At 37.6% G+C, this 26,274-nt stretch overlaps 1 protein-coding gene across 1 annotated transcript in view; it reads right to left on the bottom strand.

The window, feature by feature from the left end:
* Positions 1-26,274, bottom strand: part of scara5 (scavenger receptor class A, member 5 (putative)) — an 88,359-nt gene that overhangs the window by 1,203 nt on the left and 60,882 nt on the right. Inside the window, exons 7-8 of the mRNA XM_088908216.1 lie at positions 25,683-25,748; positions 16,216-16,404 (exon numbers count right to left, since the gene is read on the bottom strand). Coding sequence (XP_088764342.1) covers positions 16,216-16,404; positions 25,683-25,748 — 255 coding nt within the window. The remainder of the gene's footprint in view (positions 1-16,215; positions 16,405-25,682; positions 25,749-26,274) is intronic.

Raw genomic sequence — 26,274 nt, 5'->3', positions numbered from 1 at the left:
TGCTTCTCTGCTATGTAAAGGCACCATAAAGGCAGCCAAGTGCCACCAGAGAAGATATCTGGCTAAGTCATTCATCCTGAAAACCATCTTAGTGCAATATTAATTACATTTAAATTAAATTTGCAAAGAGCACAGAAATATAATGGGAATAAAATAAATTACAACTTTGAATTCTAACAGGATTAAACACTTAATTGCATTTCCACATTTACTTTATCCACATTTAAAGGCACAGTTTGTACATTAATTCATGGCTGTCAATCTCATGTTTATAATGTCAGTGATGTCATAATACCACTGTCATAAAAAATAGCCTTTTGGGAAAGCCAACAAGGGTTTAACTAAAATCAACAAAATGTGATATTTGTTTTAATGCAGGCCCATTCCACAATAATGTACTTTATCAGATCCGTATAAGCACTATCTTTGTGTTTTAACAATGTATGTTTCAACTGTAACAGTAACATTTGAGAAACTGTGTGTCTCTCAAGCAGGCAACCTAAGTCCTGGTATAACTTTCCAAGGAAAGAGGAGAACAAGACAAATCAATTTCTTCTATTTTAATCTATAAAATCTACTTTAATTGTATAATTAAAAAACAATGCATGACTCAAATATTATACTGTAACTATGAATGTGTAATCGGTACAAAGCAGTGGAGAACCTACTGTGAACTCGGCACTCTGATTTTTTAAAAAGCTTGGTATAAAAATACTGGTTCCACTAACTCCTTTCCCAGCAACACCCTTAGCTTTCCCAGGAGTTCTCCCATCCAAGTATTGGCTCAGCTCACACCTGCTTAGCTTCAGTGGGATGGGACTTGTGAATTGCATTGTCATATGGTGGGGATGGTGTTACATGGCTGAAGGCTGTGGTCAGTTTCCACTGGGCATAGTGCTTTGCACTTAAACCAAAACATATACATTTTTGCCCAATAATTTGTTCCAAATTTTTCCCGCATGGTCTCAGGTCACGTGCTTTCCAGCAAACTCCAGGCATGCTTTTCCATGGCCTTTTCTTAGGAGCGGTTTCCATCTAGCCACTCTCCCATAGAGGCTAAACTTGTGTAATGTGTTACGGTTGACATCCCTCCCCTAGAGGGTGCTCCATTTTACTCCTGTCAATAGTTCCCTGTGATCGTTTATATGTGTTCCAGGTGTGCCTTGTTGTCTTCTCATATTTATTCTTAGCTCCTCCAGGGCTCAGGGCTCAACATTAGGGTATGGATGTCGCGAGGCCTGCATAGCAGCAGAATACCCTACGTCCATCTCCTGAGGGCATAGGCCTCATCCCCGACACCTCCCGTGTCTGGAGAACCTCGCCCCGTTATCCCGGGATCTCCATGTCCATCGTCTGTTCGTGTTTTCATTCCTGGGGATTTTAACCTTGTTACGTCTCAGGACAGATCTATTGTTAATGGACTCTTGGACTGTGCCCTGACCCTCCTTTGGACCTGCTCGGATTTGGATGTCATTCTTTTTCTCTCCTGTTCACTGTCTCACGGACTGTCACTATTATTTTGTGCACTATTAAACCCCTGTGTGTTTTCTCATACCACGCCTCATGTTTGCTCTAGCTCTTACCGCATTGCATAGGGTCTACTACAAAACCCGACACAGACTGCAGACCCTGTCCGTAACATAGTGCTACAGAGATTGTTGTCCTCCCGTCTCAGCCATGGTAGTTCTGTCAGGGTGGTCACTGGATTCTTGATCACTTCTCAGACCAAAGTCTTTCTTTCCCAGTTGCTCAGTATGAGAGAACAGCCTAGAAAGAGTCTGGGTGGATCTGTATTGTTTCCACTTTATACAGATGGACCTGACTGTGGTCTTGGGAACATTGAATACCCTTAATATGTTTTAATAACCCCCCAGATCTATACCTCCTCACAATTCTATCAGAACTGTACAGATAGTTCTTCTTGACAGGGTTTCTGGGCTGACATGCATCATCAACAGAGGGAGCTTACTGTATATAGAGAGGTGTATTTCTCCTGAAATAATGTCAACCAATTAAACTGACCAAAGCTGGACTCAATTCACATTTGATCTCAGAAGGAAATTAAGAAGTACCTGGACTGAATGTGGAGTGCCAAAGTAAAGGGGGTAAATTGAATACATTTCAGTGTTTTCTTTTTTACATGTAAACAATTTCAAGAACTTTCATTCCCCTTTGACACTTAGAGTAATTAAGGTAGATCAGCATTAGAAAATCCCATTTTCAATGTGTGACTGAGTTGCAACATAACAAATTGTAAAGAATCTGAGAGAGCAGAGCAGCAAAGGAACAAACAAGGGTTAATTTCATATTGGAAAGTACAGTAGAAAGTAGAAAAAGTACAATGTTTTCGCTGTGAAGCATCCTTCATGTGTGTACATGGTCTGATTACATTGTATGCAGCTGAGATTTACATTTTAATTCCACGAAGGACAAAGACAGATAAATTGCTTTGATAACTGAACCTCTCTGCAGTTCGTTCCTGAATGATGTCAGTTCTTCTGGCAGGTTTGATTTTCATTAGTGCTACTTTACGATGCATAGAATAAGACTGTTCAAGAATCTGCATTTAATTTCCCTAATTTTGTCTACACCATGATATTTGTATTGCTACTCATCTGGAGTGCAATGACATGCAACCAGGAACTGCAGAAATAGAAATCAAAGTAATTTGACAAACAACAATGACTTACAGATGCAGCCATTCAAAATGCGCGGGTGATACCGCATTATTTTCCGGTACGCTGTATGCAGTCTACCGCGAGTTACCGGTAAATACCGCAAGTTACCGGTAAATACCGCTAGCAAAATAATAGTATCCGGAATTTCCGCAAGGTGGAGCTAATAAAGCTCAATCTCTCATGTTTGAGCTGTAGCCATCAAAGTCTTTAACGAAGATATTACTAATAGTATTAATAATAAATTACCTTGGACAAGCTGTAAACTCAAAGTATTGCCCTGGTCCACATTCTTTTTTTCATTGACCGTCTTTGTAAAAGTAACACCACAGCATTTCGCAATCACGCATTTTTTTCCAATCATGCAAAGTACAGTAATTTTTGAGAATCGATTCACCATGCCTTACACATGCTCATAAAAGAGATTGATTTAGGAACATTAACATATTACCGTATGCAAACTGTACTGTATACAGTATGTATATGTATATTTAATGTCTTAACTGTGCCCGTTTAAGTATTGAATATTTATATGGAATTTTACCACTGAAGGGAAATCTTAGTGCCTGAGCATAAAAAGAATAGGAGCATACTGCAACGCGTGTGAAGGCCATAAATGATATTAATTTTGGAACATAAACATACAGTATATGGCTGGTCTCGGTACTTACATACACGAAACATGGTTTCATTATGACCAGAATCGGTCTTGAGATATTTTTAACTTGATTTACAGTATTTGAGAGGTATGTCTTGACACCGATACTACGTAAATACTGCTCACGTACTGTATATGTTTCTAGGTTTATATTATGCATTTCATACGGTCAAATTACTTTTGAGCAACTAATAAGAAGCGCGAAACGGTATGCCCAGGGCGTTTTAGTTTCGTTTTGTGCGGGGACTGCTTTAACTATATCGCCGTGGATTGATTAGAGATATCAAGTACATACAAGTCATTTTTTAAATGTTGTAGTTTGTCTTGTAAAAATGTTACGAGAACATCATCTGTCAACAATTACACAGGTTCTGTTTCCATATTGCGGATTTTGGTTACGTAATATTATTTTCTAATTTCACGTTGTGAATATATGATTTGGGCAAACAGAGCCGCAAAGAAGTACATTATGGGTTGTTGTTTTTTTTTGCAGTTTTATCTAGAACAAGTGATGCTTAAACCTTTGTCTGATTCTTGTGAAACTATCCACACGACAGTTACCTACAGTAGGAGTTGACTTCAGTGATGTCACTGATGGGATGTTTCTAAAAATCTGTAACGCTTACGGCCGACAGGCACTGTGTAAGAGCCGGCGTACCAGAGCAGGTGACGTCACCGCCCTTCCCTGTGATAGCAGGGCTACAGCTACCGGGCTGTAGAGAGATCTCTCTTTAGCTCACTGGGCTGGGTCGCTGCAGAGAGACGCGGAAGTCCCGGGTTCGAGCCCCGGACAGTGTGGGGCCGACCTGATGCGGCAAGGGCGCCCGCCTGAGCCCCCGTTGCGTTACAAATCCATCCTCTGTAAAACGTCTTCTCTAGTTGTCCTGCATATGTATTCGCTAATGAAGCTGTGTGTTCTGAGCCTGGATCTCTACATTTCTGTATGAACCAGCTTAGAGGGCTAAAGACAGCTTGTGTTTAAATTGAGTGTAAGGTAATTTATGCTTCTAAAGTCATGGTCAGCATTTATTATTGTACTGTGCTGTAAACTTGTTCTGTGCCTAGTCACATTATTTTATAGCGTTTTTATAGCGTTATCAAATCTGGTGGCGCTGTGTGTTAGTTTCCTGACTCCCATGTCACATGGTCTGTGATTGAATCCCATGGAACTATTGTATGACTTTATTTTTTAACAAACATTTCTTTGAAAAAATGAAACGTTTCCCTTGGTCAGAGATTAAATAAAACCTCACTCGCACCAAACAAATTTATATTTCTAAATATCACAACATGATCGAATTTAAGTCTTTTTAATAACAATGAATAGTCACCTATGCGTTACAAAATAAACATTTATATTGATTTGAATCGCGTTTTGATTTAAATCGTAAACGCGTGTTTAAATATATGTGTTTAAAGGCGATATACTGTATAAAAGCGCTGATTCTTATGGAGTGTGTTCCGCCGGGGATTCAAAAAATTTATTTTTTTTAATCGCGTATCTAAGGAAAATTGCAGTATAACTTTGTTCATGCACAAACAGTGGCATGTTACATTATAATTTGGGTGTCTCCCCTTGCCAGAAAGCTCTAAATTGCATTTTGAGTGCGGTTTTTGACTTTTTCTAAATTGCAACCCATAAATAAAGCTGATAAAGCTTAGACTAACTGTATTCTAAACTGTATTACAACGTAAATTGCAAAAATGCACTTGGAATCTGTCCAAGCCCTCCTACGAAAATTATTTAAACTGCGACACTGATCATTCATCTCTAAATAAACTTTATTTTATATAGCGTTTTAGGCGAATAGGTAATTAGATTGCTCATAAACCTAATCGCTTTTTCTACATAAACACAGCGTGATTGCTCTCTGATTAAGCGGATTACTCCGCTTTTCCTTTATATTTAGGCTCAGATTTCAACTATAGATCGCATTATTATAAACTTTCTTGGAAAAATGTATTTTATGTAAACCATGTTTGCTATTAATTCATTTAGGGCTAAAATACGTTCATTGTCTTCCAATCAAGTCGAGTTGACATTAGAAGCTTGCCACTCCCGGACTGTTACACCAACGCATTAGCATGTTAAAGCGATTTAATTGAGGAGCCCAGCTACCAGTTAACACTGTACTTCCTACTTTGAAAATACCTGTGAAACCGGTTTAATTCGTCACAGCCAGCACTCCTGCAGAGAGGGGGTTGTACTCGTAAAGTAGAAGCAGGCGAGATTTCCAGCGAAAGACACCCCCCCCCCCCCTCAAAAACCCAGTAAGCAGTAATGCTTTATGTTGAAAATTGAGGTGGATTTTGTTTATGATAAAGAGGATAAACTGGGATGGGAGGAGGGTTTGGTTTTGCATAAGGGGCGGGATTATGATAATTGGAGGAATTTGCGAGAGTATAATGGTTTGATATATTTGATTTTTTATTGTGGTCGTTATCTATGTTTTTGGTTGGTATTATGTTTATATGGTTGTTTTTGTTGGTTGGTTGTTATTATGGTTATTAATAATACGATCTATAGTTGAAATCTGAGCCTAAATAAAAAGAAAAAGCAAGTGATTAGGTTTATGAGCAATCTAATTACTTATTCGTTTAAAACGCTATATAAAATAAAGCTTATTATTAATTTGCTGGACAGAGCGGTGAACATTATTATGCATAAGACAAAGATAACGATCCTGATCAGTTTAGAAATCTGTGTACGCTGTAAGGTTTTTACTTCTTAAACTTTTAAAATACACCTTTCGAATAGAAAGAAGTCCTCTTCCTGGTACAGTCGCATGAAGAGAGAGACGAAACAGCCCTACACAGCCCTGTCGCAGTACACGAATATAATCATATCATTATTAAATTCTTTAGATACGCAATTCCATATTATATTAGCAGAAAAGCTTAAACTACCACTTTTTCACACGCTATTTCACATGTTAGTTAAATTTAATTTATTTATATATTATATATTTATATCTCTGACCAAGGGAAACGTCTCATTTTTTCAAAGAAATGTTTGTTCACAATGGCGACTGTCAGAAGATAGGACACAGCGGTTCAGGCACCCGCTGAATGGAAAAGGGGCACTTTAATGTTCTGTATGGCTAATACTAAAGCCAATACTAATATTCAATACTTTAATATCCTTTTCTGTATGTTTAACAATAGTGGGTACTGGCCTAATTCGTCCCTGCTCCCGTTGTTAGGTGTTAATGTGTTGTTAAGTGTGAATTTGTACCTGTTTCCCTGAGGTCTGGCTTTTTTTCTGGAAAACCATAACTGGTCTTGTCCAGATTGACTGTCGGCGCCCAGGTCTGACAGTGCTGCTCCAGCAGTGCCAGGTTCTGGCGCAGCCTCTGTTCTGTGGGCGACAGCAGGACCAGGTCGTCTGCACAGAGCAGGAACTCGATTTCCATAATTAATGCAGATCAGTAAATCAAGGGACAAAACAATTATTGCGCCCGGGTCCTCAATGGGCTTTGACGTGCTAATGCGTTGGTTTAACAGTCCGGGTGTGGCAAGCCTCTAATGTCTCCCGACTTTGAAAACCAAGTAATAACTTAACTATATGTGCAAACGTTTCATATGTTGCTGTTGTGGATGCCTGTTGAGTGTATCTTATTTGCCGCGCGCCCTCCCCCCCTCTTTCCCTCAATTCAATTCAATTCAAGGTGTTTTATTAGCATGGCAGATGGGTTCAATCAGTGTTGGGTATTTACTTTGCTTTGAGATTCCACTTTTAAAGGCGATATATAAATTTTTGACTAAAATAAATTGATATCTTTGTCTTCTAAGCTCTCTGTGTACAGTGGAGCCTCCTGTCCAGCCAGCACATGTCCACAGACATTCACAACAGCGACATATCATAAAACGTTTGCACATATAGTGTGCAAAAATGCACTTTATTTACTAAAAATAAGACAGAGATACTGTATCAATTTATGTTGCATTAGCCTGATTATGATTAAAAAAACACATATAATGAAACACGCGTTTGCGATTTAAATCAAAACACGATTTAAATCAATATAAATGTTTATATTGTATCGCATACTGTCCACCCTCCATTTCTCTATAAAAATTTACTCTATTACACACACACACACACAATAGAAGCAGGAAGCAGAAGCAGGAACCGTTGTCAGAAGGGAAGAAGGTGACTATTCATTGTTATCAAAAATGACTTAGAATCGATCATGTTGTGATATTTTGAAATATAAAAGTCAATTGATTGTCCATAATATCGCTATTCTATTTTTTTCGAAGAAATGTTTGTTAAAAGAAAAGTCCAGCACCAGCTGGATTTGAACACACAACCCGTGAGTTGGTAAGTGGGCACGTAGACCAGTAGGCTACAGGGGAAGTCACATGAAGAGGGAGGCGAAACAGCCCTACACAGCCCTGTCGCAGTACATGAATATAATCATATCGTTATTAAATTCTTTAGATACGCGATTCCATATTATATTCCCTATTAATCAAATTCTAAAAGTATGCTTGTTGACTCCGGTATCTCTTTAGTTAAAGACTTCGATGCTTAAAATGTTTAGGGAGAAATGGAATACTGGTGTGTATTTTTTCTTTAAAGTACCAAGACCAGCCATATACAGTACTGTATGTTTATGTTCCAAAATTAATATCGTTTATGGCCTTCACACGCGTTACAGTATGCTCCTATTCTTTTTATGCTCAGCTACTAAGATTTCCCTTCAGTGGTAAAATTCAATATCTACAACGGGCACAGCAAAGACGTTTACTGTAAGTCTTTCTACGACAGACCAACGGACCACGAGTCCCCCTGTCGATCAACCAATCACGTACTGCGGTGCCGCGCGTTATTTTGCGTCACAATGCGCAACGCCACCTGCGGTACGTGTCTGTAACGCGCACTTTGAATGGCTGCATCTGTAGATAATGTTCAGATGCATGACTGTTATATGCTGTTTGGATGCTTTTATTTAGTTGATTTGTATCAGTGCACAGTTACAGCCAACTGTGGAAGATCCCTACATGTGGAAGTGTAATCAGAGACCTTCTAACAATACCTATAACCTTGTTTATGGTTAGCTTCCAGTTTAACACCTGGAGGATTCTTCCCTCTTCATTAGCAATGGGGACCCACCTTTGTTCTCTTAACCTGCTAAAGATGACCAGAAAACTATTGTTAACATTATTACACAACACTTCTCTTTGCCTTTTTATCATACAAGGGCTACTACTACTCTTAAGACTTGCACAGTTTCTTGGGCTTTACTAACTCTGCTTATAAAGGATAGAGTGTGACTCCTCCTGTGCTCCGCTGTTAATGATTAGTTAGATTAGCCCCATAACCTCCTTCATCTGTGTTTCCCCATGTGCTGGCTGACATTCCAGCAGTTTGACGCTGTTTGTTTGTTTTAAAAATACATGACCTATGAGAGAGGTTGGTGGCGCCTGGTTTGTCCCTCCTATCCTCCCCTGTTTTCTCCATGGTTACGCATTGGCCTCTAGCGGCAATGCTAAAACATCCTGGCAAATCTTCTCTGCTCTGTAAGAAAATGACTAAAGAAACTCTACAGAGAAAGTTTCATGGCCATTGGGATGTTTAAATCTATTTTTTAATTTTGTTTTTAAAAATTATGAACATGTAGGTGGATAAAGAAATATGAATGAGGCCCAATAGAAAAACGGTGTGAAAATTGTTAGGAGAGATGATTCAAAGCAGTGAACAAGAACTTTACATTAGTTTTGACATCTACTGTGAGAGATACTGTAAGACATCTATGGATATAGTTCAGTCTAGTGTATTTTATCGTTCCAAGTATTAATGGAATGGAAATCTGCTAGAAGGAAGAAGATGACAGAAAAAAATCAAATGAAAAAGTTTCGGTGTGTAGACTGACACTTTTTTAAAAAAAAAATTTAGTTGCCATTTTATATCCACTATTACAGAGATGGGGCTATACGATTAATGGGGCTTTTTAAGTCTAATAGAGAAGTGAATGAAAGAAGTCCATCTTTCAGTGTTTCAATCACTAAGTGCCTCAGCAGCACTGCTTAGGCGAGGTTCTGCTAGCGAACCCCAGACAGTCTTGTGAATATCCTTTTATAGGGCTCCTAATTGGTAGTATTCTGTCTGTTTTGGAGGAAAGTTTAGAGGACTGAGGAACGTTTTTCCTGGACCCTCTAGTGGTAGCAAAGGGTGTGAGGATGTATCTGCTGTGTCATAGAACCCAATCAGGAATTGACAATATGTCTTTATGTTTGAATTTGCAGTAATGACTTTTGTGCTGCACAGTGAGAATGAGGAAGTGAAGACAGGCTAATGTAAGTCTTCCACCCATTTGAGACATTAATCTTATCTACTGACGCCCTGTAAGCTCAGCAGCAATTTACAGAAGGGTTTCTACCAAGCAGATTGTCCTTCACTGAGGACACAATAAGCCCACAGGTACCTGTCAAGCCACATGAGCTGCTGTTATACCAAAAGCCAAGAGAACCTTGACTGACTAATAAATCTTTGAATCAGAATGTCTGCTGACAAACCACTTGAAGTATCCCTTTCACATCTAGTAACTAGCTTTGCTAAACCTTAAGTCTTTAGTTAGTAACATAACTACCTTTGCTAAACATTAAGTCTTTGTTAAACCTTTAACAAGGACATCACAGAACCATCCTGGCCTCTTATCTTGCCATTCTATCTAAATACACAATATGCAATTTCTTAGCTTATAGTAAGATACTATAGATGTTCTCTACCTCACAATTTAATGTATGGGATTTCTAATTTTCAAAAAGGATTGAATACAGTTAGGTCAGCAGGCAACAGATTTTTTAAAGTTATTAAATTATCTTGAAATCAATTGTTGACCTCTTAGAAGTCTACAGTGTCTGATTGACTAATTAGTGTCAAAATCTGTTTCTAATTTAATTAGGAACTGCTGATTGACCAAGTTGGCATGCCTAAATTTCACACTGGAAATGTGGTCATGATGTCTACCTACAGCATGCCATGATCAGAGTTCAACTTGGTTTTACAAGTTTTTGTGGTTTTAGAACTTGCTTGTGTTTATAAAGAAGTAGCAGTTGAAAAAGATGGGAGATTGTCCAGACATCTGTGGGGATAATTTGCTTCATGCCTTCACCTGACCAGTCTGGTAAAGATGACTGATTAGATGACCACATAAAACAGAATGGGCAAGCCTGTATGGAATGAGGATCAGCTGCATAGCTGTCACGAACCGTATTCCTGGGTGCACCTCTAGGCGTCAACACCTGCGCCCTAGTTAAGCTATTAGCACTGCTCATGCCCTTTTTCTCTATTTATACCCTCTCACTCCTCTCAGTCCTCACTCACTGTTGAGATTGACTTTAGCCATTCTCTTGTGCGCGTACCTTTCTGACCTGACTTCTGGATTCCAACCCTGTTTAGTCTGCGGCTTTGTCTCCGTTTCTGTCTAGTGGCTATTGGATTTGGATACCTTTCTGACCTGACTTCTGGATATCCGACCCAGCTCTGTCTCTGGCTTCGACTTCGTCTCTGCCTAGCGTCTTTTGGATTTGTTTACTCTCGACCAGACACTCCGGAAACCTGACCAAGCATGCCTACCCCAACCTCTTATACTGCCTTTCGCTCCTAGGATTTTGGACACCTTCTCTCTCAGCACCGCACAGGGTCCAACCACCTTTTCTCACAAGTCCCCAGTGACTTTACTGACAATAGCAGATCAGAACAGCTATAGCTGTAGATGATGATCCCTATGGGGAGAAGCAAACTTCACACCATCTGTGACCTCAGGTAGGGAGTAGAAACTAAGGGGTGCAGTTGCAGTATGGGAGGATGCCTGAGTAGCTGAAAAAGAGCAGAAGAATATGTGACTGAATAATTGATAAGGTAATTGTACATTGTGAAAGTCAGTAGACAGCTTAGCTGGCCAGTTGGTACTGTAGTTTGGGACTAGACACTTGAAAGTGTTTAGCACTCTGAGGAAGCAGTCTTTGTTTCTGTGTTTCGTTGGGGTTTCGTTCTGCACTAATTAAAAGTACTCTTTTACACATTATTGTCAATTTTAATTGCTTGAGACTTCACCTTTTTAAAAGAGCCGACAACATCACACAACCCATCTAGTAACACCTATTGTGCAGAATTTAGGTAATGGATTTACTGGTCTGGGGTACACTGCACTCTGGAGACAAACAATGCTAGTATGAATTTTATACATACAACTGTAATAACCAGAACACTATTATGTGAGGGAGCTTGAATATCAAGAAACCTGCAAAGAATATGATTGTTGAAATTTATACTGATTGCATAAATATGTACTGTAGCCCTCAAAGCCAGTACTTAATGGAATTACTGCTGTTAGTAGATTGGATAGCTTTACACAGTGGGATTCTGTAATTTTGACCATTCTTCCTGACAAAATTGCTCCAGTTCTGACAGGTTCATTGGGGAAATTTGATATACTGTCATCATCAAACCTTGCAGTAAATATTCTGCTGAATTCAGTGAGAAGTTAAAAGGACATTCAGTCTATTCTTGTGGAGACCCCTTCAGTTTTGCTTTGGCTTTGTGCCTCAGGTTATTGTCCTTCTGACGTGTGAATTTCCAATTCAGTTTTAGATTACTGGATGAATTCAAATAAACTTTGTACTGTACCATCCTTCCTCCCCCTGTCCTGACAAGATTCCCAGTCCACTTCTAATGAGAAATACCCCCATTACGTGACCCTGCCACCACCATGCCTGACAGCTGAGACTGTGCTGACACAGTAGTGTGTTTTGTTAGACTAGAATCAGATGTAAATTTAGAAGAAAAGTTTCTTACGTCTCTTGTAGTCATAAATCCTTCTCTCAAATGTCTGCATTACATCTCATATGAGATTTAAGATTAGTATTTTCAGTAAAGGTTTTTTGCTCCTTACAATACCTATGCAGGCCAGCTTTGTAAAGAAACAAGGATATTGTTGGTTTATGAAAAGTGACTAACATTTCAGGCATAGAACTTTGTTGAATTGTACTGTAAGATTACCTTTAAGTGAGAAAAAGTACCTATTTGACTTTCAAAGGAATGTAATAAAGATTGTTTCCAAAGAAAGCACTATTATTTAAAAGCTTGTGTTGTAAATGAGCCCAGTCACTGTAAACTCAATGAAAAGCTATAGGAAATTCAATTAGTTTCTTGGAAGCCTCCTGAAATTTCATAAGCTTTCGCATAATTGGAATAATTCCTCTTACTCTATAGTCAGGTTCTTGGATCTTTACCTACATAGCCTGGCCTACATGATAAAATATATAATAATAATAATGTACAGTCTATGTATGAGTACAGTGCTATCTGCATGGAGTTTGCATGTTCTTTCAGTGTTGTCGTGGGTTTCCTCTGGGTGCTCTGGTTTCCTCTCATAGTCCAAAGATATACTAGTAGGTTAATTGGCTAGTGGATTTGATTGGATAAATACAGGGTATTTGGATAGTATAAACACATGAACACTAGTGAAGAAAAAAAACATGCAAGAAGCTGATGGAAATGCACCGAATTGTGCCTTTAGGGGCATGTCAAATGATCTGAAAATCAATACATCTTCAAAAACCTCTTCAAAACTGGATGTTCAAGAGAAGCGATGGGTCACTTAAAATATACGTAAAGCTAGTATTTACTTACATTTCAACTATCAGTTATTGGTGAGCAAATGTTTAAAATGGTAGCATTTCAGCTATAGATTTGGGCATTTAATTCATAAGACGAAGTCAAATTAAATCAGTGTACAGATTTATAGTACATTTTTAATAATGATAAATATACATAATATTAAATAAGGTATTGTAATCATGGAATAAGAGTATATCAGGGTTTTTTTTAGCTGTACCAATTGTAGTGTCATTTCCAGATGTGTGTCTAATTATTATACTGCTAGTTATAAGCTTCTCAATGGAGTCCATGTAAATTGGGGTGTAGGAATATCCATTGTCTACCCACCTACGCACCTTAGCACATGCTACTACCAAAACCCTAACACTCATCTGCTCTACATTTGTATGCAATTGATTCCAAATGAAGATTGCTCCTGACACGGGTCCACTCAGGGGGTATGAACTACTGCCTACACAGACACTTAATTTTGGGACTGTGCAGTAACTAGATATAAGTGTGATCATATGGGATAACTGTCTGCCCCCAAAAATAGTTCTGTTGACAACTAAAGCAATTAAATACAAAATTAAGTAAAACATAGTTCCTGAAATTTACGGTAAATTTCTCAGTTTGTTTTGACCAGTAATAGCTCCATTGGCAATCCAAGTGGAGTAATCAAGTGAGCATTGCTGTGTAGAATATTGCATTGTGTACAGTATAACCTTTCTTTGAAAAGGATAGGAAGGGAATGCTGGCCAGTGTAAACTAGTGATTGAAGTCTGATACAGGGCTATTGAAGGACAAAGCTAATGGCATGGAAGTTTGGGTAGTTAACACTTTTTATAGCCTTAGTTTTTCTCTTTGTAAAGATTTCAAAGGTACTCTGTAAAATGCTCACAATAGTTAAACATTCATGCTGTGTGCACATGTTGCATTATATAACCACACATCCAGGAAAGCACTGCAAGGTATTAATTAGACTAACTGATTTTGATTTATTCCTTACTGTAAGTAGAGCACACTGTGTATTCTTCTCTTGGATGTAAAATATAAACAATCACAACAATTTCATTTATCATTCTCTTTTTAGTAAATTGACAGTTTCACTGTTAAAAGCCTGAAATGTTTCTACTTTTATAGCAATGAGGAATTTTCCAGTACTCCATTCTGAGAAAATAGCAGGCAAACATAACATTAAACCAATTAATTCTCTATTCAGTTATTTCAGTGTTAGGAGTTTTTTTCCTTTTAATTACTTTTCAATCACACTGAGAATAAATATACAGTGCAAATAATCGGGGTGGAGCAGTGGCTCTGTGGCTAAGGACGGTTACTGGTTCAAATCCCGCGGCCAGCAGAGGAATCCTACTCCGCTTGGCTCCTGAGCAAGGCCCTTAAACCCAACTGCTCCAGGGGCGCTGTACAATGGCTGACCCCACGCTCTGACCCCCAGCTTCTCTCTCTCTATCTGTGTGTCTGCGTGTCTCATGGAGAGCAAGCTGGGGTATGCAAAAAGACAAATTCCTAATGCAAGAAATTGTATATGGCTAATAAAGTGATCTTATCTTAAATAAAACAATTACAAGCACAGGAATATCTATTCATGGTTACTCTGTGTTTTTCATTTCTGTATCTATTCACTGTCTACCAGTATCTACCGTGGTAAAAGGTTTCAGTTACTTGTTTCAATGATGTAAATAACTTGTGTAAACCGTTTGGATAAGCATATGTTATCCATTTATTACCATGGAAAATTCAGAATATGTGGTGTTAATTGAGCCAAGATACCATTTAAACAATTTTATTGAAATGTATACTTTAGTTTTCTTTGTAATGAGTAGTGATAAGTTAAAGGAAATAAACAGATATTGCATTATGTCACTTTGGGGATATTTTTGTACCATATGTACCATCTGCTTTAAATAATTTTGCTCTGAAAATAATACTAATCCCAATCGTGTTTAATGGAAGTGTGTAAATATGTATTATAAAAAAAAACAAAAAGGCAAAAGGAAGTCTCAAAGGCAAGTAAGATTTCATAAATTGAACTATATAATGTCATACACTCCTGTAGCAGTGCATGTTTAGCTACAGTTTCTTGTACAGAAGAAGTGCAGACTAAATATTGTAAAAATATATAATAAAATCTAATCATAAAAATATTGTGCATATATGCAAAAATATTGCATACATATATACATGTAATACATGGCAGTTCTACAGAAAAAAATGATAACGATCATTGTATATTGAAAGATTAAGGTTTAATCATGCAATACAAAGCTAAACGCCTTTGGGGAAAATCTTTCTTCCTGTTTTTCCACAGAGGTGTTCTGGAATCAGAATTGAACACAATCCAGAAAAAGCAGATATAAAAATGTTTTCCTTCAATGCAATCCTTCAGATGAACACCACTGCAGTTCCTGAGTAGTTTGCATCAGACTTTCTACCTTTACACAGGTTCTGTGAAATTTCTCGACATTCCTGTTTATTCGGTGGTGTTTAATTATTATCATCCAGGCCTCAGAACTTTAGTGGGGGTAAAGTGGTGAATGCCTTCAGTCATTTTCTGTACACATACGGTCATGCTCGTTCTGGCTGAGACTGCAGGGTGAGGTACAGTAGCTGAGGCACAGCAGCCAGTGATGTCATCAACCTGTCTCCCTTCTCTGGCTGCAACACACTGAGTTCCCATTTCCCTAGCTAGCCAATGCATTAAATAAGCCTATGTGTGGGGCTACCAAGCTTGCAGGCTGCCTGTTGCTCAGTAATTGGGTTCTCTACATTCTTGAATCCCACTCCAAATCCCACTTTGGGAGTGCAATATTACACATAAACAGTTCTTTTGCTGAGTAATTAATTCCATTCATTCAGTCATCCATTTTCTTACTGCTGCATCTTATTCTGGGTCGCGGGGAAACCATAACCTATCCGGGCAAGCAAGGGGTGCAAAGCAGGATACACCCTGGATGGGACGCCAGTCCATTACAGGGAACACACAGACACAAATACAGAGATGCACACACTCATACAGGGCCAATTTTCCCAGAAGCCATTTCCTGCCAGTATGTCTTTGGACAACTCCAGAAACTGGAGCACAGGGAGGAAGACCACACAAACATAGGAGAGTACATACAAACTCCACACAGACAGCATCGCAGGTAGCAATAGAACCCTGGGCCCCAGTGCTACGAGGCAGCATGCCACTCTTGAATGATTTATTCAATTTTTTTTTAGTTTAGAAGTTATATAAACCATTTCTTACTTACCTTGCCCAAACCTTGCCGTCTTATGAATCTCTTTAGCTCCCTTGTATCCCAGCATTCTGCAGACTACATCTCCATCCTTTTTGTCCCAGACATCATCACAGACAGTGCCCCATCGCTTTTCATGGTACACCTCCACCCTCCCCTCGTGAGGCCCAGATCCATTCACCAGCCGGATTATGTTTTCTTGCACTGGGACAGACAACAGAGTACAAACACACTGAGATATTGAGCAAGTGAACAAGAATCTCTTTAAAATAAATATGGCTGACTTGTCTTTTAATGATGGAAACCACCTGAAAATGTGACTAAGATGTTATTTTAACAGCATTTTAACTTTTTATTATTTTTTGCATATAAAACACTAAACACAAATTTACCAACTGTTCTTTGTTGTCCTTAAGGTATTTGGTGTATTTAAATTTAATAGCTTGAATATTTGGATGAACACTTTTTCTGGGTTTGGCCTCAAACCTGTTCTATATTTAGTGTTTAGTATGAAAGTGTTTTGAAATGGATTGGACACTTTTATTGGAAAATACATTTTAACTCTATGAAACTTTATTTACCTTATTATCGGCCGGATAATCTCATACTTCAAACAGACTGTTAGTCTCAAGTTTTTTTTCAATCCAGTGAAAAAAAAACATCTTGTCAAATGTGTTGCAGATACTGTCCAACTCTTAACCTAGAATGTGTAGCCAGTCTGCCTGATTTAAAACATGTGTCTGCAGAAGGAGCTTTTGTAACATTATTAAAGATCATTTGTGGAACAGCTCAGGAAACGTAATGAACAAACTATGTCATGAAATAGGCTCAGAGTATCTCTTCTCTAGATTTTTTTTTCACAATCTAAACATCAATAAAAGAGAAATAATATAAATAAAAACTTACACTGCAAAAACACAATCCATATCCTGGGCCATATGTCAACACTTTTGTATTTGTATTCTATATAAAAAGAATGCACCTTGGAATGCAGAAATGATATGTAATTGGAACATGTTGCTGAGGAGGTATTAAGACAGTGACATGTTTTCATGAAATGAACCCAAGAGCAGGCAGATAAACATAGGCAAACAGCAAACAGCAAACAACCTAAATGGTGTTGCAGCCAGCAGTGGACACAGACGGGTGCAGAGAAGGTGAACACAGGCAAAAACAATCTAGAACCTTAAACAGGGACAAGAAAAGTTCAAAACCAAGAGACACAATACAGTACAACAAACCAGAGGAGAATCAGGAAAATGATGTTTCCAGAGACCAGGAAACAAACACCGTGAGGAACGTGGGAACTTACAGTAACGTTTGAAACGTACAGTAGCGAACTCTATGAGTTCTCGAGCACTGCCAGGCCTATAGTACAGTATGTAGTCTTGAAACACCTGAGACAGGCATGGTGGAGTATTGCCTCCAGGTGGTACAAGACTCCTGTTGAATTAATTACCACTGTAACCAACACTGAATGACAGGTGGCCACTTAACGTATAAATATTAAATCGCACCACTGCTCATCTGTGGTGACGAGCACGACAATAAAAGCCCATAAGTGAAATAGGACAGATAAACATATGAAAGAAGAAAGGGAGACGGCCAGAACACCTTATACTGTATATGAATGATTATGTGTTCCAGACTAGCCATCACACTACTGAAGATTTGAAAGCAGTCATTCCATTTCACCTAACATAAACACTGCATTTGCAAAATGTAACTGTAGATTTCAGAAAGCAATTATTTGAAGTAATTATTATTTGAATATAGAGATGGAAAATACTACAATGTTCTCTATTCAGCTCTGAGTTTCAAAATGTTAAAGATAAATTGTATGCTAATATGGTTTATGTTAAAATATAAAGTATATTTTAAAGTATATACAGTATGTGCTATTAAATTAATTTAAAAAATCACTGCTAAGTGTCAGTCTAAATTTCTAGTCATCTTGACTTTTCCTTATCATGTTTTTGTAGAATTTCCTAAATATTCCAGAAAGATAAGGACAGATTAAATAAGAAATTAGATTAACCCACCAAATACAAATCATGAAAGCTGGATTTAATGACAGCTTTTTGGTGTCAGAATGTCTTGATTCTACACAATAGGAACAGAGCAACAAAAAGCTGGATAAAGCTGCACATCCCTGCTTCCTTCCCGTGATCTGATCTTTCTCTTTTTCCAGACTTTCACACACTCTTCTCCACCAAGAGACTTGCTGTTATCCAATGATCCCCCCCTTTCTTGCTCTCAGCACCGCTTCCCTGACATTCTCCTGCTGCCTAAACATCTTGAATGGGATCTGAGCTTAACACTACCACTGGGATCTGCCTCTTGTAAAAACAATTCCACTGAGTTTCTTGCCTGAACATGTTTTCTCAAGAAAATAGCTTCAAATCGTGGCCTTTATCTTTGTTCTCTTTAATATAAATTGTATTTTCTTATCTGACATTTTGTGAGTTGTTTTCATTTAAATACTTTACGCAGATACTATTGTAATTCCTCTGTGTAAATGTACATATTTCATTTTATTGTGAAATATAATTATGTATCTTTTATGAGGAACATATTTGCAAACCTGTACATAAAACCATTAAGAGGTTATGTAAATATGTTTTAGTCACTGTGTAACAGGGAATAGCATAGGAATATGATCATACAGAAATCACAATTTTGTTAAGGTGACAGTTAAGGAGCTTGACTGTGTGTAAATTGTTAAATATTGTGGTGTACTGCCATTCTTTTGTTTCTCTTTTGCTTTCTTTCTGGTTGCTCTGTTCCAGGTCTGGTTCCCATTTGGCACAGGATCTCTACATACACCACACTTCACCCCTGACCGTGTAGTAATTGATGAGCACCTACTGTAGGCAAACATGGTGGGATTCAATATGTTGTCCACCATGCTGATTATGTGGGTTGGTAATCAGTGAACCCTAAAAAGATAGGGTAATGGACTGAGGAGTAAGTGGAGTAAGTTTTGAGCTTTTTTTTTGTCATTGTAGCTTGGCATCTTTGGTACTGTATGAGTCTCATGTCAGTAATAAATGTGGTTAAGTTCAGTTACATTGAAATATAGTTTTCTATTAGTGATGAGATACTCGTTTTTACACATGTAAGACTTCTTCATTTGCAAAATTGTCTCTTGAAAATATACCTTTTAGGGGTGAATGCTGTGTGATGCTTTCGGAAACCCCCAGGCTATAGAATTGAGCCAAGTCCTCTACAATACTAGGTGGCATAGTCAGAATCATTGTTGCAACAGCAAAAATAAACAGTGTCTATGTGCTCAATCATGTTTAATTAATGTGTTTCTCTATTAATATGGATGTTAACAGCTATGAGTACAGTAGAGTCTCACCTTTCGTGAGGGTTCGGGAGAGAGAACCATCACAAATAGCCAAGCTTGCATATAACCAAGTCCACCTCTCTACCATCACATACTGTACTGTACTACAGTATATAGTATGTTTGGATAAAAGACAAAAGTAACCCTTCCATAAATGATAATGAAAGTACTGATGCATTTGCTTTAAGTTACTTAAAATAACATTGATCAACTAAAACATACACACAGCAATCACAAACTTACAGCAAGAAGCTAAAATAAACATGAATCCTTTTTCAATGTCCAGCAGATTCTATGTCTAGCATGCCCCACTACAGTGAAGAGTGCAATAAAATTGGTAGTGAGCCTGTAAAGTCGTCTCCAGACCACCTCCGTTTCATCTCGCTCTGCTCTTCTTTCATCCAAGACCTCGTAGACCAGACTGAATCACAAATAAGCAAATTCATGAATGTTAAATGTGCAGATTACCTTACCTTACTGTAGTTCTGACTCTTAGAAAGAATAGCAGCTTCAAATTTACACAGACAAGCAAACATACAGTATGTGTACAGAATCAGATTTAAGCAGGAACAAATCTTCAAGCACTATTTTACCAAAATAAGTTTTAAGTTTTGGAATTCAGTTTTCCAGAAGGATAAGAAACTAACAGCAAAAACAACAAAAGAGCTATCTGAAACATCTAGAAAACTCCAAGGTCAAAATGAAAAGTCATGAAGAATGCTTTCCCATGAGCTGAAACAAATATATATTTAACTCCAATGCAAGGTTATTTAAATGAAGATAGATCATTTGGTTCAAGTCCAAGTTGCAAATCTATATTACTACCCAGATATACTCCAGCTGAGGCTCCAGTCTGCAAAAAAAAAGCATCTGGGAGGCCATAGCTGATTTTGTTTAAATTAAGAAAGCAATGTGGAATTTACAGCCCAAAAGCAAAGCAATGCACATGACTTGAAAATAGAAATGAGGTTAAATAAATCAACTGGGTTAATATGGTTAAATATTTGTACACACAACTCATCCCACTAATTTACTAAACATAATTTTCTAATTATCCATGGGTTTATTTTTGTTTTTCCCTAAAAACAACACAAAAACTGTGCCAGAGTTGATACTGTAGATGCTGTACTTGTTTGGGTATAAAACACATTTGTTAAGAAACAATGACATATGTTCATATGTGTGCTATCTATCTTTGTTTTTTTAATAAATAAGGTAAAAAAAGATCCCATGATATTGTGCCTAGAGGTGTTACCAAATATAAGGCCATTGTGTACTTTATATATAGGCTCCAAAATATTTTGTACAAAATATACAGTATGTCCCACAATGACACCAAGACATCAGATGCATCATGGTGGAAACCTGTGTCAAGGCACTAACGACAAGACCTACTGTAACGGCCTGTTGCACTTTGCCATTAGATGCAAACTATCAGCTGAATAGGTGCTTCTTTACAGGACAGAAAAATGGATAATCACAGGGTGCCAGTGACAAAAAATATTAGGCTTGTTATTCAAAATACCATGTTGGCTACAACAAGAAGTTGTATATTGTACATGTTTTCCATAATTGTGCTTCAATATGGCAGACATTCCACTTTGTGCATGAGACACTTGTACAACCTGGTCACTTCTTATCTGGAATACTCATCCTGCCATTTCACCACATTCACACCTATTTCCATGACAAGACATGGGGTTTCTCTACCTCCGTGAGCTTGTGATTTAATAACTGTCTGTATTGTGCCTTTTGCAAGTAGAACTTGAATCATAATGCACATTATGTTTGACCACATTTGAACATGCCTAGCTGTCTTTATAGTGATTCTTAGCATTACCATAGACAGGCACTCTTTTCTGCAAAGAAACAGGAACCACCGATACCTTTTTCAATATTGAAAAATCTTGTAAATTTATTGGAACACCCTCACATATATATTATTCTGTATATAAAGGTATACAGTATACTTCAATTTCAGAATTTAATTACTGTACTAAAAGTGTGTTGTATAGTAAGTACTTAGATGATAAAACATCAACATCAATATGTATTTCATAATTTAAAAATGTAAATGTAATTAAAGATCTGTTAGAAAATGCATAAAATAATATTAAGTAATGTGACCGCAAATACCATGTCAGTTTTTGCTCTTTTCCCAATTTATGTCTCTTCGTGGTTCTCATATTACACTTAAAATGTTCTTGTTTTAGTCTTCTTTTGCATTAATTATTTAAAGCTCACTGCTGCCATTAAAACGAGATTAACCCCTGGATAGATTCTTCAAGGACAAATAAATTTAGACTGTTACTTGATGTCCACTTGTTATTTACTAGAGAATTCCTGTCTTTACTTTAAATTTCTGTAGAAAAGCAGGTTCTCTGGCATTGGAGTGTGAAGATTTGATCTGTGACTTGTCAGACCTCTGGCTGAACTGAAAAGGGCTTATTCTACATTTAGAGAAGAGTGTATATACTGTATATATTTTTTATTCCAAGGATTTGTTGTGGTTAGTACAGTACAGTACAGAATATCACAGAACGGTGTAGTACAGTATGTAGCATTTTGTTTTTACATTTTACAAAACTGCATGTTCCTTCATGTGTTAACAGGCAAGAAAAAAAACAGGACTGCTATAATGTTCCTGACTAGCTTTGGATTTCATCTCCAATCTAGGGATTTCCTGTGCTTTTCTGACCTCCAAATGTGTGGACATTGGAAAAAGCAGTTCACAAACAGTCAAAATGACAGCACATGTCTCTTGTTTATGCAGTCGAAATACTCTGGAGCATTTTCTCGAAAACAGCTGTTCTGGCCGCAGAAGTTTATTTTACTGAGAACATGGTGCAGAATGTTGCAATTTTGTGTGTGCGTCCTCTCTGAACGAAAGGGTTTTCCGAGGAAGCAGGGTAATTACATAAATTTAAGAGTGAGTGTGTTCTAAGATTTGTGTTTTATTATCACACCCAGAAAGGAAATTGAAATGGTATATGAAGGAAAATAAATATTATGGTTAGCTCCCACTTTGGGAGGACTGTGGAAGTCTGTTGTCCTGCACAGAAAGTTATGCAAATAGTTTCTTGCTTTTACTGTATGGATGATATTGTATTTGGTAATAACAATTAAAGGCTATTGGATGTATGTTCTTATGTTTTCAGAATAAATAATAGTAAAGGAACAAGTAATAGGTTTATTCCATGCTGAAAAGAGAAGAGAGAAAACAACATTTCAGCTGTGAAGCCTTCTTCAGGTGTTAAGGTGTAAATAATAGTAATGAGAGTATTAGAATGTAAAAAAAAACCTTTACTACCAGGAAGGCTCCGATTCAACGTACTCTGCTCCTAACTCATTGAGTTGCACTGAGCATGTTATTTTACTTAACTGATGCTCTTTCTTCCTTCATTTTATGTTTGAAAACATGCATTTTGTAGGATATAAGTAATGCCAGATTTAGTCTAAATTCCTGAAAATTTACATAGCTAATGACTAGGGCTCTTTTGAACTGTTTTTCCTTTGCTTAGTTATGATACAGATATGAGCTTAAATACAGTAGCTAATGTCCTTACATGTAACCTGTACATGTCAGTTTAAGAAAAAGAAACACTTATGCTTTGTTACAACTAAAAAACAGGTAGGTCAAGCAGAAACATCCATTCATTTTCTAACCTCTTCTTTCAATTCAGGATCGCAGAGGAGCCGGAGCCTGTCTCAGCAAGCGATGGGCACAAGGCAGGGTGAACCCTGGATGTGAAGCCAGTCCATCGCAGGGCAAACAAACAGACATGCACACACTCACACCTAGGGTTAATTTTCCCAGAAGCCAACCTACTGGACTGTGGAAGGAAACTGGTGAGCCCAGAGCAGACCCACCCTGCAAGGCAGCAATGCTAACCACTGTGCCATCGTGCTACCCTCAACCAGGGAGAATCAAACCATTTTTAAGTCTATGATTATAACTTAACTTGCTCATATTCAAAATGAAAACAAAAGTGAAATTGAAGGTCTGTATTGTCAGAACCATTTGTATATAGTTTTCACACACACCTTTAGGGACAGTGCTTCAAATTACACAGGTACAGTGCATGGTTTCAAGAGCTTGTGCAGGTTGTAGCTGCCCCTAGAGAAGACACTAGTCAAGAGTGACTCCAAGAAATCCAAGAAAGACATAAAGCATGAATAAAACAATTATGAAGTGGGTAATAGATAAACCCATTCTACAGCTATGGATAATGAAACTGGATAATGAATCTTTGTCTGACACCATTAAGATCGTTCATTAGTCTGGATAGCTGTTAGTTATGGAACCAATTTTACAAAAATTCTAGATCCCCTTAAATTATCAAGCTTCAAATACATAGTCAATGATCTTTATTCATGCCAAATGGAGCGAAATAAATTTCAGATGTTTGGAACCACTCACATTTACAGGATACTGTTCCAGCCCTCATTGCACAAAAATGGTTTCAATGACGTAATCAAAGAAAAATAACATTTCTAACTGAAGGAAAAAGTTAGAAGTTTGGATTTGTTTTCATTCACTGCATGAAAACACACTTAAGTTTTATTAAAATAATTCACCTGTCAGGACATCAGCTGTAAAAACACAAGATACACCAGGTGTAAAAAGTATGGGGGTAGAGATTTTTATAATTTTAAGCACTGGACAAAATGCAGGAACTATTTAAATTGCTATTTCTTTCACTGAGCCTACAGTATGTGTTTGTAAGCTAACTAAAAATAGTGTTTCATTAGGATAGCTTTAAAATTTCATGCCATTATTCAATAATTCTTTTTTATTTTGTAATTATTAAATTATGTGCTCTATACACTGGCAAAAGTCCCTTTGGGAGAGTCTTGATGTTTCTAGCAGAAGTTACAATTCTGTAGACCACCAGCTCTGACTTTCCAGAACTCCAAATCAAAATCTTGTACCAATGATAACCAGGGAATCACAGTTCTATTTTGAAGCAGGCAGTTTTCATGAGTGTCCTTTCTTTGCTCTATCCCCATGGAAATTGTCCCCATAGATATATTTTTTAGAACTCCGGTACACATATGCTGGGCCAGCCATTGGTTAAAATCACACAGCTCATTACCGACCACACAATTTGCAAGCATTTTACTGCCTTACATAAGCCAAAAGGCAGATCCACAAATTACTGGCAGCACAAGTCGGTCTCCATTACTGTGCATGGCACTGAGAACAAACCAGTCCTTTTTATGTTTTTTGTGTTGTCTGTTTTCAGCAACGTTTGTATTTGTTACAAGTCTGATTACAGTGCATGTTTGCTCCAATTGCCATAGTGTCAAGTGACAACAGTGGAATCTGCTGAAACTCCAAGCAGCATGCTTGCGGTGACACAGAATTTTTGTGTTGAATCAAAAAAGTAAAATACATTTTTTCTGTACACAACTTCCCCTTTTGAAGCTTTCATTTTCTTCATGTTTGTATATGTGTATTCTAGTCCAGTCTGTTATAGTCTGATCTATGTCTGCTTTGCTCTAGTGTAGTCTAGTTCTAATCTATACACTGTACAGTATATGTATTCTATATTCTTGTGGGTTTAAAGCAATGAAGTTCTGAAGATGTACTGTGTTATGAAAGTGTATCTGTGGGTTGCATGCTAACTAAATGTACTCTTTATAAGCACTCAGCATTAACTCCTGTCTTCTATAAATTGCCTTGTCGACCAGAAAAAATTTGAATAGATTTTAAATTTCATCTTCTCACTTTTAAGGTACCAAACAGTCTAACACCACATCACTTTAACAATATATTGCAGGAGTCTGATCTGAGACCTGCTGATTAAGACCATTTTTCTCTGTTGAAGATCAGACTCCACACAATAGGTGAGAGAGCCTTCTGGTGAGAAGTATCGCACCACCTCATCCCATTAGAGACTCTTCAGCTGTCAGATTTCATTGATATTAGAGACCAATCTTCTCACTATAGCTTTTAATGTACAATTGTGTTTTACTCATGGTTTTGCTGAGCCAGTTTGCTGAACTTTTTTTTCTCTATCATTTTACTTCTGGTCAGATTATTTAAACAGCTTTATGTACCTGGAATCCTTTGAAAAATGCCCAAAATTGTAATTGTATTATTTGGTTTAAGTATAAATATTCTTACCTGTTTTTTCTCCTATATCTCCTTTATCACCTTGGCCACCCTTTTCTCCTTTTTCACCTCTTTCACCTAGAAGAAAAAAAAACAATGACATGAAATATGCTATGATGGACTGGCTTCAATCCAGAATGTATCACACTTTGCACCCAATGTTTCCTAGAATAGGCTCCAGTCCAGCATGACCCTGAATTGGATAAGCAGTTATTGAAAGTGATGTTATGTGATGATGATGTAATATAAAAAAGGCATAGTGTATATTATCAACAGGAATTTTTATTTCAGTCATTCAGAGAACATAGACCACAGAGCATTGTTAAGTCTTAATCCCTACCTTACTGTATATACTGTACCTACACATTGTCTGCATGCTTTGGACTCGGGCCTTCTTTCAGTTCCCAACACAAGGCTCCGAACACTTGGAGACCAGGATTACTGTTCAACTGTTCCAGGACAGTGACACGATCTCCAGCCATTATCTACTTGTCCATTTTCTACCTGCTTCTTCCAATTCAGGCTCATGGGGGGAGCCAGAGCCTGTCCTGCCAAGCAACAGGTGCAAGACAGCGTACACGCACGATGGGATGCAAGTGCATCG

This window comes from Atractosteus spatula, chromosome 2 (assembly GCF_055471065.1).
Source record: "Atractosteus spatula isolate fAtrSpa1 chromosome 2, fAtrSpa1.hap1, whole genome shotgun sequence".
Classification (NCBI taxonomy): Eukaryota; Metazoa; Chordata; class Actinopteri; order Semionotiformes; family Lepisosteidae; genus Atractosteus; species Atractosteus spatula.
This window is presented reverse-complemented; position numbering and strand designations above follow the sequence as displayed.